The following is a 14,103-nucleotide window of genomic DNA, read 5'->3' as shown; positions in this document are numbered from 1 at the left end:
AGGTATTTGTTGATGTGGCTTTGTCACAGTCTTTCTTAAATGATCGCAACACGTATATATCGCAACACGTATATATTCACCCACATCTTTAATATGTGTTTGCAAATGTTGTAATGAGTAGCTCCAAAAGAGTCAAATTCAAGTCAACATTAGGCTTTAAATGAAGGGAGGTGCTTCCCAGCATGGACCACTTGATGATGAAGCATTACTATGCCATGGGACATTAGTTAAACCTGCCAGTAAAGGATGCTTCCTCTAGCTCTTTGAGAGTAGAGTGTTAGCCACTTCAGGTCTGAATCAAATGGCCAGCACTAGGATGACAAATGTTGTTTTGAAGTTTGGACTATAATTGGGATCCACTGGACTATTGTTTAATGTGTTTGGAGGAGGCTATCTACAGTCTAGAAAACAATCTCAGACTCATTTCATTGCATGAGCACCCTACATACCCTTTTCACTATTAATATCACAACCCCCTGCTTAGTGTAACCAGTAGAGCTCTGTGAGTAACTTTTTGGGGGGGGAGGGGGTTGGCTGGCAGTTTCAAAAAATAAAAAAAAATTAATTTCAGGTTTTTCAAAATTTGTGATGAACTAAAAATTAAAAAAAAAATGTTTCAAATGAAATGTTTTCCAGGTTTCATGTAACCCAGAATACTACATTACATTTCAAATGTGAGTGTTTTGATTTTATTAAAAATAAAATTTAAGTACATTTCGAAATTAAGTCATTTGAAACTGAAAAATGGAAACATTTTGTTTGGAAAATGTCAAAATGAAACATTTTGATTTTTTTTTTAAATTTTTACACAATTTGGTGAAGCTGACATGAATTTGCAAAAGTGTTGCCAAATCTACCTTTTACACCAAAAAAAACCATTTGGAATGATTTTTTGGTCCAGCTCTAGTAATCAGAGTAAAGCTTGAGAGGAAAATAATGGGTGATGTCTTTGGGACCTACACAAATATATTATGCCTCTACTTACTGTGTTGGCTTTCAATAAAAATTTACCCTCAAGTGCTTCCTAATTATGTTTCTATTGGTTATGCCATAGGATAGATTCTATACAGGAGATGTAATTGATTTGTTGACTACAAAATACAAGATTTTTGGATTTGTCTTGAGACTATACTTGTCAAAGCAGTTCTTGTCACTGATTAAATTCAACAAGTAACTTCAGAGAACCTCATGCTGTCCAGTGAAGTCAAAGGGAGTTATCTTGCTGTGCCAGGAGCACAGGATTATAGCCATTGTTTGTTGTATTTAACAAAAATGTTGAAGTACAATATGAATGAAAATCACCAATAATGTTTCTTAAATTCTGGCATGTGTTTTTCTTCATAAAGATTTTACATGTTAATGTATTAAAATTATCTCTCTGTTTTAGTTTAGTCATTTTTTCCCAAATGATTTTATTCTTGGAAAATGAGATGCACATGGTGAAATTTGACCCTTTGATAACTGAAAGCACATACTGTACTGGATTATAAAGTATACTGCTAATATATCTTCAAAAGGAAATGTATTCTCAATTTACAGTGAGCCTTGACTATAAAGGATAGTGAAGAAAAATTGCTTTTTCAGTAAGAGATGAAGTCTTTAAATTTATAACTTTGTGCAAGATTGCCAGGACCTGAGGCAAAACTGGAGTATGTATCTACTTTACAGCTGCAAAAATAATTACATGACCGCTATCTGTGAAGTAATCTTTAATGGATTACTTTTGTTAGCTTTTCATTATGTAATGTTAGAGCCAAAATAATTCATAGCAAATGGAAAAAAATATTTTGATGTTTCTATGGCCTGGACCTTTGATGTCCTCCTAAGATATTTTATTATGTGTTGGTTAATTTGTGAAAGGGTTTCAGTTTACACAGAAGGTACTGCACTTGTAAAGCTGATCTAAGCCTAACAAATGTAGAAAATTACTCAAGTAATTTGCTTTTATTAGGCAAGTATTGGACTTCTTTGTTGCTTCAAAGGTGCTAAAAGCCATCCAAGGTGCTATCTAATAGGTTTTCATTTTAGATTTATGAGCTCCTCCAGACTCGAGAAGCACTTAAGGTTTGTTAAGATCATTTCACTTGATTTTTTTTTATTTTACAGCACATACGTTTAACTATCTCTTCACTTTATACTAGTGATATAGTCTTGGGAACTAAGAGGAGCCTCCATACTGAGATGCTCAGTACAGATCTTATATTATGTCTGCTCAGAAAAGATATATTGGAATTGGAAAAGGTTCAGAAAAGGGCAACAAAATTATATTAGGGGTATGAGGAGAGATTAATAAGATTGGGATTTTTCATCTTGGAAAAGAGATGACTAAGGGGGATGTATGATAGAGGTCTATACAATGATGACTGGGTGGAGAAAGTAAATAAAGAAATGTTATTTACTCCTTCTCATAACACAAGAACTAGGGGTCACCAAATTTATTTAATAGGCAGCAAGTTTAAAACAAATAAAAGGAAGTATTTCTTCACACAATGCACAGTCAACCTGTGGAACTCTTTGCCAGAGGATGTTGTCAAGGCCAAGACTATAACAGGGTTCAAAAAAGAACTAGATAAGTTCATGGGGGATAGGTCCATCAATAGCTATTACCCAGGATAGGCAGGGATGGTGCTCCTAGGCTCTGTTTGCCAGAAGCTCGGGAATGGGCTACAGGGGATGGATCATTTAATGGTTACTTGTTCTGTTCATTCCATCTGGGGCACCTGGCATTGGCCACTGTCGGAAGACAAGATACTGAGCTAGATGGACCTTTTGATCTGACACAGTATGGCCGTTCTTATGTAATAGAACATTGGTGTAGCAAATTAACTCTTCTGCATTTTCATACCTTGTTGTTAATAAGGGCTATAAGTTAGTTTTAATTAAAAAATTGTGTAACTTTTTGTTTCTATTGCCTTTATGGCCTTTCTTTGGAGAGGTGAAAAAAGAAGCAGGTTCTAAAATGAAAAGTGACAGAGGTTCAGATTCACCTCCCATTAAAATAGTGGCAAAAATTCTCATTGATTTCAGCAGTAACAGTATCCAGCCCTAGTCCATTACACTGCACATCTTGTGGGTTATGTAGGATTTTAAGAGAGAATGCTAAACAGCTTCCGAACTCCTGCTTGCCACATTCAACCCATCGTACACATTCAGCTTTTACACCGTGCTAATAGACATTTTGGTGCTTCCATAACCTAGTTCTGACTGGTGGAAATTCAAATAAAAATAATTGGTGTGTTATGAGGGGCAAAGAACAGAAGAGGTGGCAGTAAAAGCAACTGAACTTACTGAAGGTTTACTATCATAAAAGTTGTTGGGAGTTGGAGAGGAGATAACAAGCTACTCTAGAATATCAGTCCTTGAATTGCCATTTTGGACAAATAAAAATGACCTGTCCTTCCCCTGAAAACAGATAGCTATAACCTGGGTGAATTTTTATGTAAAAAAATTGTGACACTGTTTCTAAGTCCACAAAGAGAAAATATCTGTTTTAGCTGAACCTTATGGGAAAGGGTTCTATCGATTTAGGCCAAGTATGCTTTCTTGGTTTAGAGTGGACAAAAACAGTAGTAATATCTTTTTGGAAATCCACTTTCTAGACTAGATAAGACTGTGACAACAGAACAGATTCAGTCAATAGATTTTATTGTTTTCTCCTTTAAACAAATTGTCAATCAAATCTGAAAAGCCAACTAAAAACACTAGGCATTCTTTGCTTCTCCATCCCTGAGCATACTATGCAGGGGAGGAAAGCAGATATGTGATCTGTCTTCCCATTTACCCTCACTGTACCGGATATAGGCATCATGGTCCACTCATTAAAAGTTCTGTGAAGCCTGAGAGTGCTCAAGAAAGCAATTTAACCAGAATGCCTTCCCCTTCAATTCTCTCCTCCATACACACACTAACACCAGAGTATAAAACATGATTAGTAAATGCTGCATGAAGTAGCATTAATTAATCCTATACTCTCTGTAAAGTCACTCAAGGTGTCACAGAGCCTAAGTCCTAGGTAGTAACCAATGGCAACATATTTGGGATTCATGGGTTTTGGTGCACGGATTTCTGCAGATCCTTCTTTGGGCTTGTCTACACTGCCCACAGTTCAGACTATGGGAGTGTGAATAGGAGTGCATGTTAAAGTGCTGCGTTGTAACTCCCCTGTGTGGACACTCTGATCACAAACTAAAGAGGACTCTACATTAATGCAAACTAGGAATCTTTTAGTTTGCGCCTGCAGCATCCATACACAGGAGTTACAGCACAGAACTTTGGTGCACACTACTATTCACACACCTATGTTCTGAACTGCGGGGCATTGTAAACATAGCCTTGAGGTCCTGTCCTCTGTTGACACTAGATTACTTCAAACAGAGTGGAACAAATCCACTGTCACTGCCACAGAGTTCTTTGGTTTTAACGTGCTTTTGCATAACATTGACTTTGGAAAGTATGCTGAAACTGTGTTCGTTGGAATGAGTTTTAAAAATGACTTCACCAAATATGGATATTCACCAGTGTGGATAAGGCTTAGGTAATGGGGAGAGCTGACAGTGTAGAAAAAAACATCATTGGAGATATTTAAGTTTAGATTAGACCTAATACCTATCTAGCATAGTTCAAGAAGAGTATTATTCACTGGAGAGCTCCTTGGTAGCCTAAATCATTGTATGATTTAATTATTTACAGCCCTAACAAAAACAATGACTTGTTAAAGTGGCCATTAGAAGCCAAAGGCCTTTGCTGTCTAGTGTGCACTGATGTGTCAGTAATCACTTTTTTTGTCTTTACTCTTTCAGTATTACGAGATGACTTCAGACAGAACCCTTCAGATGTAATGGTAGCCGTGGGTGAACCTGCTGTGATGGAATGCCAACCCCCAAGAGGTCATCCAGAACCCACTATTTCATGGAAAAAAGATGGGTCCCCACTGGATGACAAAGATGAACGAATTACAGTAAGTGTAAAAACCTGACATTTGAGAATACTTATCCCCTTTCCATTCACATAATTCCTCAGCAAACAACACTTTCTACCCAGAACTTCAGCTCCTTTGCATTCCTGCCCCTCTGTTGCCTTCCCTAAATGTTGCAGAGGATGCATCTCATTTGCACAAAGCTGGAAATGTATCCTGTCTAACTTCAGACATACACTATCTAACTGTAGGCTTTGCATGTCTATTTGTTGGAATGATCATGTGCAACACATTTCATCCCCTTGCTTGAGAGGAGAGCTGGCCAGAGAATGAAAATCCCTTCCTAAGAAAAATGTTGCATTTTTGCAAACAATTTTCATTCTGAACTGGGATTAAATGTCAAAAACACAATATTTTTCATGAGAAGGGAACGTGCAAAGTGAGACTGGCATGACTCTTCTAGTCTGAATGCCAGAGAGGTTAAGTTCCCCATCTCTCTGTTTCTCTGGGTGCAAGACTTGTGAGAAGGCTGGGAGGCTGAGTCTCTGGTTTCTGTACTACTCAGGCTGCCAGAGCTGAGAGGCTGGTGCCTAAGTGACCTCACCGTGGTAGCTCTCCTAGATACTTTTATCAGTTTCAGTCTCTGTAAGTGGACAACCAGGGAGCTGCCATTTTGATTTGCCCAGTGGAAAATTGAAAATTTTCAACAAAACTCAAATTTTCCTGTGGAAAATTTCAGTTTTCAGAAAAAGATATTTTTGTCAAAAAAAATCCTTCTAACGGAAATGTCTGACCAGTTCCACTTGAGAGTTATGTTGCAATCTGTAGCTTGTGAAAATAAAATTGATCACATTTTCCACAGTCACATAATCTTTCTCTCTTTTGATTACTATTGGTATCTAGGCTCCATAGTGTTTCTTTCAAGCTAAGTAATACTTCAGTGGTAAAGGTGAACCATTAGTAGTGTAGGTGAACCATTTTTAAAATTCCTTTGAAATGTCTCTGCTACACTTCCCACAGCAGAGTTATGGAATGGATTAGAAAGTATAATAAGGCTTTTGGGACAAAATCATATTTCTTTAGCAAGATAATAGCTTATTCTGCTTTCTGGAGGTAAGCTCTCTTCTCATTAGAAGTGTTTTCATATGCCTGTGTAGGCTGAAGCGTGCAATGCATGGGTTATTCTCGAGTATGGTAAAAGCAAATCAAAAAGCTATCATTCTTTTAATTTTGACATGCAAACCCATAAACAATTGAGCCTAACTGGCTTTTACTAATGCTAATGCATAAAGAGTTCAAAAACCATTTATATGCTGCGAAGACATCACTCTATATGGTTGGAAATAGCAACATCTGAAAATGTACTTCTTATAAGATCCTCTCTGCATTGTGTGAATTACTACTGTTAAGCTGATGTAAAAAAAAGGAGATATGCTGTTTATACCTTAATCACTTGCTGAAATGAATGACTACTGTAGGAAATAAACACACAAAACCCCAGCAACTAAGGTTCAAAATGACTGCTCCTTTTTGAGTTCTAAATTGTTTGTTTGTTTTTCTTCTGTGTTTAGTACCATAGATTTACAAACCATGAAACAGCTGTGTATGATGATGGATGTTTTTCAACCACATAACTATAAAATTAAAAATACTTTATAGAAACCTGGGCTAGATTCACAAAAGGACTTGTATGTCTAACTGCCACTTTGTGCCTGAATCCCATACTCAGGCCACACTGGGATGCACAACCCACCCCCCGTCAGTTGCAGCCAAAACATCCTGTAGGTGCCTAAAACATTTGCATTTAAAGATCCTTATGTTTCTGCTTCTGAGCCTGTACACTGCTGCACCAGGCCAGGTTCCTGACACCTAAATCTCAGAGTGATAACCAGCTGGGGGAAGATGGGTATTCCTGTGCCTGATTCATCTGTGGGGCCCAATCTGGTAAGTGTGTTCAGGCTTTGTCTACTGTAGATGAACCCCTGTAGATGAGCTTACACAAAATGGCAAGGGGTTGGTGGTGGAGGAGCCCTTGACACCTCCCATTGATTAGCTTAGGTGAGAAGCCACCTAGCATGCTGGGTTTAGTGCAGTGTTTCTGGAATGTGGCCACTGTGGCTGCATGCGGCCACCAGGGTATTTTTTTCTTCAGCCACGACAGTCACCTGAGTGGAGATGGAGATGGGGGTGGGGCAAAGCAGCGGCCCCTCCTTGCAGTACCCAGCTGTTGCTCCTGGATGCCTTGGTGTTTGCTGGTACCGCCAGGAGGAGATTAGAGGCCTGCACCACGCAGCCTCCAGGGGGGCTCTGGGCAGCACCTCTGCAGTCACATGGGGCCAGTGTGTGTACTCAATGGGCTTCAGGCTTTGGGTTCCAGCTCTGGGCTTTAGCCCAGGGTAGCGGGGCTCAGTTTTGGAAAAATTTTCAGAGCAGCCACCAGCAAGGGTTGGTGGCCACACTCTGAGACCACCAAAAAAATTGTTCCGAGAACCCGTGCTTTAGTAAATCCCATTCTAAGGCGCTTATCTCTCCCCAGTCATTGTATAGGGAGTCTAGGTACCTAACTAAGGCTTTGTGAATTGCAGTGATTTTCTAGGCACCTGAAAGTTAGGTGTGGCAACACCTAGTGTCAGCACACCTAGGTTTCTTTGAGAATCTAGCCCCATGTTTATTAGTTGTTTCAAAAGAAATCCCCTTAACTTAAAATGTGTGTTTGCATTTCCTTGCTGTGTAAAGTCTATTGAATTTAGGTAAGCAGAAGATTAAAGCAATATTAGGTATCTCTGTGAAATGCATTCTAAGCGTGTATTGTTTAATACTACCATTCACTCTGTTGTAGGAATTTCGGTGTTGTTTAATGTGGTGCATTTTCTTGTTGTACTTTAGAAGTGCAGTTCACCCACCTGTGAGAACAAAGATACACCCAGAACAAAGGAAACGTACATTAATTGGCAACACCATCTGTATATTTGATTATCTTAAATCTGTGCTTATTGTGGATGAATAGCACCTAAGTTTGTTTTTGCTTTGTGATGATTATATACTGTGCCTATTTAACAAGCATTCTTCCATCACTCCACCTGACAGAATCATTTTGTATTTTCAGTTTGCTTTTTCTAAAAACAAACAAACAAGAAACAGGATTAGATGTAAGTCTAGGAATTAACTTGATTCAGATACTGCCTTGTGCTGAAATGCTCATTTTGTATTCAGAGGTATAAATTAATATTGCTGAGATGGCAAATTCCACTGAATGAATTTACATCATATTTACCAGGCATTGTCTTAAATAACACTATTAATAACATGGCATCTTTCTCATACAAGCAAGAGGTTGAAACTACATTATAATTCAGATTCCCATTTCTATACAACTGTAAAGGAGTCTTGACAAGAGAGATAAATACACATTCAGTCATATGTCTTAGCAGCTTTGCAGTAACAATGGATATTTTTTTTTGGTGGTATTTTGGAGACAAAGGAGAATGGGACCAGGAACGCACAGCATGCTAAAGGAGAGAAGTAAAAAAATTGGAAAACTTAATTTAGTGAGGTACATATAAATCAGAATTCCTTATGTAGCATTATTTTATCCAAGAATAGTGTCAGAAAGGATGAAACCATTAAGATGACTAAAATAATGGCGAAGGAATAGGTTTGAAAGCAACATTTGGACGTGCATTTGTCAGGTTTAATTGGCCGCTTCTTACCTGGCATCTTATATTTGTGCTTCCACACATGTTGGGTGAAGTCCTGGATCCACTGAAGTCAATGGCCAAACTTCCATTTCACCCATTAAAATTTTGCCCATTAAACTTTAGAAGATTGGGATTACCTGCCACTTTTAAACACAGTGAAATTGCAGGCATACGGAAGCCAAAGGGTAAAATAGGGGGGTGTGTGTGTGAGTGTATATAAAACTTATGAACTTGAGAACTTATGGAAATGCTGATAGTAGTAGCTCCATAGTTAAGTTTATGTGAAATTTTTGATATTGACAAGACTTTCATAATTTAATAGTTTAAATCTCTTGCCATTTTAGGAGAACTAGAAATGGGAAATACTTAGCATCTGAATTTTTGAAGTCATTGTATGTGCTGATAAGTGATAAGATATAAACAGTCCAAAAAAATCACACTTTTTTTGGTTTGTGGGTTGGTTCATGTCACCCAGATAGACCACCTCCAGAGAAGTCTTGACCCATGAAACAATCCACTTATTAAATTCCTCCAGAATCTGAAGAATTCTTTCTCTTTAATAACAACAGTGCTAGTCCTGGACTTGTTAGAGTGAGACTTCACAGACTCGCAACTGATACGAGGTTTGTGGGCAATGAAAGGTGCATAAGGAACACAGGCAGTAGTTTGGCTCCTGAAACAAAATCTAAGGCAAAAGATTGAGACATCCTTCAGCCCTGTAGTTAAGATTCTGTTGAGTTTGTATTTGCACTGCTTAATTTTAATCTAATTTTGAAGAAAAACCAAACAAAACAGTTAAACTAGATCCAGGTTAAGGTGCAACTTCCTGTAGAGCACAATAAACAGAAAATATTCGTTTGTCCCGATAGAATTAAGGACATTGATACATTCATTACGTAACAAAAGAAAAATTGATGTTAGTAACCTTTGCATAATTTTGCCCATTTGTGTGGTGAGTAAATATGTATTACAGTGAAATAAAAATACAAGTTTATCAAGTCATGAAGTACAGTAAATGGAGAAATATGAAAAAGATAAGGGTAGACTGAGCTATCAATGATGAATTATAAAAACAGACATCCACATTGACCACAAGTGTATTGGGCTCTGCAGTTTCTGGCTCAGGTCAGCCTTTGTGTAGGATGATCACTGTACATGTTTTCCATGTTTGTGTGTGAAAAATCAGTCTAAACATTTTGTTTACTTTATAGAGAAATGTGACCAAAAGCAATTATCTGAGTATTAAAGCTAATCATGATTTCCCTCAAGTATATTCTTTACCCAGTTGTATAAAAGCATCTGCTTATACATCTGGTTAATCCATGTTTGTGTCTTCTGAATTGCAAGTCTAATGTGTGGGGCAAATGTTGATCTTTAATTTGTTGCATCAAAAAATGTTTGTCATGGTGTCAGAGGAAAACTGGTGATGTTTTTCCCTATAAGGGACTTCTTGGAAATCAAAAATCCTTCCTGTACCATTGGAGAGCCTGAGAGCTAAACTTAAATACAGCTAGGTAAATAGCTGTAGTTTCACTTTCTGAACACTTTTAAAATACAATTTCCTTTTCCAAAGTTTGTCTTCACAAACATTCCTTGTGATTTTAGGAGAAACTATGTAAGCACCAGGATTTGAACACACGCAATCATCTTATAACTAAAATCCTCACCGCTGCCCTATCCCTTGGGTAGGGAAGTGCTGTATCCTTGTTTTACCAGTGGGGAGCCAAAGAACAGAGAAACTTAAGCGTAGGCATAGTTTCACTTCTATATTGTTTTACCAGTGGGGAGCCAAAGAACAGAGAAACTTAAGCATAGGCATAGTTTCGCTTCTATATTTGGGCAGGCAGCACCAGTGAGGCCAATGGGGCTGCATGTGTGTATGGGGGGGCAAATTCCATGCCTGCCTGAGGCTTGCAATTTGGGGGACAATGCCCTTGCCCTCCCCCAGACTATGCCCAGGAGACTAAATGACTACCCAAGGTCACACAGGAAGTCTCTGGAAGAGTAGGGTATTGAACCCAAGTCTCCTGAGTCCCAGGAAGTGCCTTCACCACTGGCCCATGTTTCTTTTAGTTAACAAAACAATTCAGTTTACATCAAAATAGAGCATTTTTATTCTGAACTAAGAGTGTCCACACAGACTTGCACCAAAATAACTAAAACTGTGAATTACAAACTATTTTGGTCCCAGTTTCCTTACAGATTAACTTTCACCCATTAGGTTGTCTTTTCTTTCAGTAGCAGTTCCTCCTTAATTTATTAAGCCTCACTAAAGCACAATGAAGTAGGGGTGAGTTTTATTATCACTTTTTTCATATGGTAAAACATATGCAGAGAGGTTACTCAGTAGCACAAGCCCCCAAACAGGTCTGTTTCAGATCCAGGATTAGAGGTCAAGATTTTCCAGCTTCTGTTCATTTCCCACAACCTCTAGCCCAAGCCTCAGAAACACCCCTTAATTGTTCACATGAAATAAGAATGTGGATAGTGGAAAAAAGAGGGAACACTGAACATAAAAAATGTAATATGAAGAATTCCTTTACATATACATGAAAGGGGATGGTAATACGTTTAAATACCTTTGTAATTGATTTTAAAAAGCAGAGCTCTTTTATTGAAATTTGGGTGCAATACTGTGAATCCAGTTTGTCCCCTTTCATATTAACTCTTGTCTATCATTTTTCCTGAATCATCCTCATTTGAGTTTTTGAAAGAAAAACTTTGAGATCTTATGCATCTTTCTATGTTCAAGAGTCTCAGCTTTTAAGATCAAAGTTACAGGATGAATAATGCATACAGGTTTCCATCCCCTTTTGTGTGGCTGCCTTGTAACATACACGTTTTTGAATGACAAACTCTTGTTTTAGATAAGTTGTAGCTTGAATTTTCTATCGTTGTTTTTATTTGACCCTTTGATAGCATATCAGAGGGATGAAACATTCTGTGTGTTTTGAAAAATATTATTTTTCCATAACTGAGTGATGAAATCCTGATAGTATGCAAAAATATGCTGCTGTGGAATGAATGATTCCATCAAAACTACCGTCCACTCAGAAACATTTTGTTTGTTTGCCACAGTATTCCTGTTAATTAATTAGATTACTGGAAAAGAGCCCTATGAATAATGTTTTGAGACTATTCACAGCATCATTGCTTAAACAAGAACAAAAATATATGAAGTAGCTGGATCCTAAGGTGATCTTTGTCATAACAACAACAAGAAAATATTATGCATATCAGTAAAAATAGATCAGTTTCTAATGTAGGGATTGGGGGGAAGAAAAGGCAGAAGTTAATCCCATCTGTATCCAGAGGAGCCTTTCCTTCAGAAGATAAATTGCAGTAAGGAAAGGGGCATCAAGGAGGTGGAAACAAATTGATGGAGTAGAGTTTGTCTTGTCTGTTTTGGGAGTAATGCTTTTAATCTGTTAAGTGCTAGGTTTCTGATACTGAGTGTTCCCTTAGGCTAAGTTTCTAAAACACTATTAGGGTGCAATATTGTATTTATGCTGTGTGTATGTGTCTCCTTTCCTTCACTCTCTCCCCTGTCAGTTCTTTCTCCCCCTCCCTCCTATCTTTTTATTCATTTCTTTAGAAATTATTTTCGGGAAGTTCTATTACCTGTGTTATGCAGGAGGTCAGACTAGATGACAGTGGTTTCTTGTGGCCTTGAAGTCTATGAATCTGTTAGTGCCCAGAAACATGTAGGTGGTTTAGAGACTAGCCCCCAGTCTGAAGAACTTGTATTTCAGTGGTCTGGTCCTGCAAATGCTTACTCACTGAATAATGAAAACATTCACATGCAGAAGTGCTTGTGGGTTTAAGTCCTAAGTACATTAACAAACAAAGGAATGGGGCAAAGGAAATCACAGGCAAGTATTTTATTTCATCTTAATTAATTAATTAATTAATTTTAAAGGGCAGGCATCAGTTGCAGATATACAACTATTTCCTGTTCTCCTGGTACCGGTCTTCTCTTCCCTGCCTCAATATTTTCTTGCATCCTTCCTCCTAAGTCCCCCTCACCTATACTTCCTGAAATGGCGGGCCCCTCTCTCCTCTCCTCATCTTCCTTCCTCTGCTGATCGATAATTTTATTGTCTGCTTTCCTTGAGGATCAATGTTAATGATTTACACTTCTTCTTACATTTTTAACATTGTTTCTGCTGAAAATATTACCAAGGTTATGTCTGTTAATTTGTCACCCAATGTAGACGGTGGCGGATTAATGATTTTGCTGCCCCTAGGCCCAGAAATAATTGCTGCCCCCAGCTCATCTGCGCTCCGCCTCCTCCCCAGAGCACGCCACCGGGTCCTGCTTCTCCTCGCTCCCTGCCAGTGCTTGTGCCTGAAAAAGCTTTGCAAATGAGGGAGGGAAGGGGGGGATGCAGCGCGCTCAGGAGAGGAGGTTGGGCTGGGGTGGGGATTTGGGGAAGGGGACCAACAGGGGCAGGGAGGGGGTGGAGAATGGGGGCGGGGAAGGGGTAGAGTTGGGGTGGGGCCGGGGGCAGAGGGCACAAACCAGCATCAGGGGAAGCAGCCTCTGGCTGCTATTATAAATTTGCCGCCCCTGCAAATTTGTCACCCTTGGCCTAGGCCTTGTCGGCCTAGGCATTAATATGCAGCTGAATGCAGAGGAATTTAAAGGCTGGAAAATAGTTTGGGATCAAACAAATAACAGTGAAAGTAAAGGAGGATGTTTCAAATCCTGCTGCTACATCTTCCATAATGTTTCCAAGATCTGACATCATCTTTCTGTCCACAATGCTAAAGCTCTAGTTCAGAGTCGTCATTCTCTCTCATTTTTTGCCATCAGTTTGGGCAATAACTACCTTAATGCTTGTGTGGTCTGATATTCATTTTCCTCTTCCTGTCTCCCCTTTCTTGTTACATCTTGTCTCAAATTAGACCTTAAGCTCTTCAGGGCAGAGTTGACTTTTCTTCCACATTTCTATAGTATTTACCTCAAGTAGACTCCTATCCTGATTTGAGCCTCTAAGTGCTACCTCAATGCAGCTAAAAATAATGGTTGGGATTTTCAAAGAAGCTAAAGGGAAAATCTTAGCCAATAATAATAATGTTCTCCCCCTGCTCGTTTGCCTTTTTAAATTTTCTCCTGATTCTTATGATCAACTTTCTTTGACAGTTTTGAGGAGGGAAAGTAACTTTCTTGCAGTACTTATGTACCTGTTAAAAAATGTGCCAATCAGTCTTAGATATTATTTCTGAATCTTACTCAGTAGAAAAAATTGCCACCATATTTAAATGCTCCGTTGTTCACTCTGAACTTAATCAACAGGTTGTTGCATAATTTCGAACATGATAAATCACATTAAAGAAGCATTCACTAGGCGATTAAACACCTGCAGAGAATAACCAAAAACATGAGACATTTCATCATGATCTCCAAGATGAAATATTGCCATGTAGAACTAGATGGGGAGAGCCTCATGATGCAGGACAACGTGCATCAGCATGGAGAGTTCATGA

General features: G+C 38.6%; 1 protein-coding gene across 8 annotated transcripts in view; it reads left to right on the top strand.

Annotated features, from left to right (window-relative positions):
* ROBO1 (roundabout guidance receptor 1) overlaps positions 1 to 14,103 on the top strand; it is a 1,032,116-nt gene that overhangs the window by 865,694 nt on the left and 152,319 nt on the right. For all 8 annotated transcript variants that reach the window (XM_038413136.2, XM_038413109.2, XM_043509586.1 and 5 more), the window contains one exon: positions 4,800 to 4,957. In XM_038413136.2, the coding sequence (XP_038269064.1) occupies positions 4,800 to 4,957 (158 nt within the window). The remainder of the gene's footprint in view (positions 1 to 4,799; positions 4,958 to 14,103) is intronic.

The sequence above is a fragment of the Dermochelys coriacea genome, chromosome 1, assembly GCF_009764565.3.
Source record: "Dermochelys coriacea isolate rDerCor1 chromosome 1, rDerCor1.pri.v4, whole genome shotgun sequence".
Taxonomy (NCBI): Eukaryota; Metazoa; Chordata; order Testudines; family Dermochelyidae; genus Dermochelys; species Dermochelys coriacea.
The sequence above is the reverse complement of the archived record's forward strand: the minus strand, read 5'-3'. Positions and strand labels throughout refer to the sequence as shown.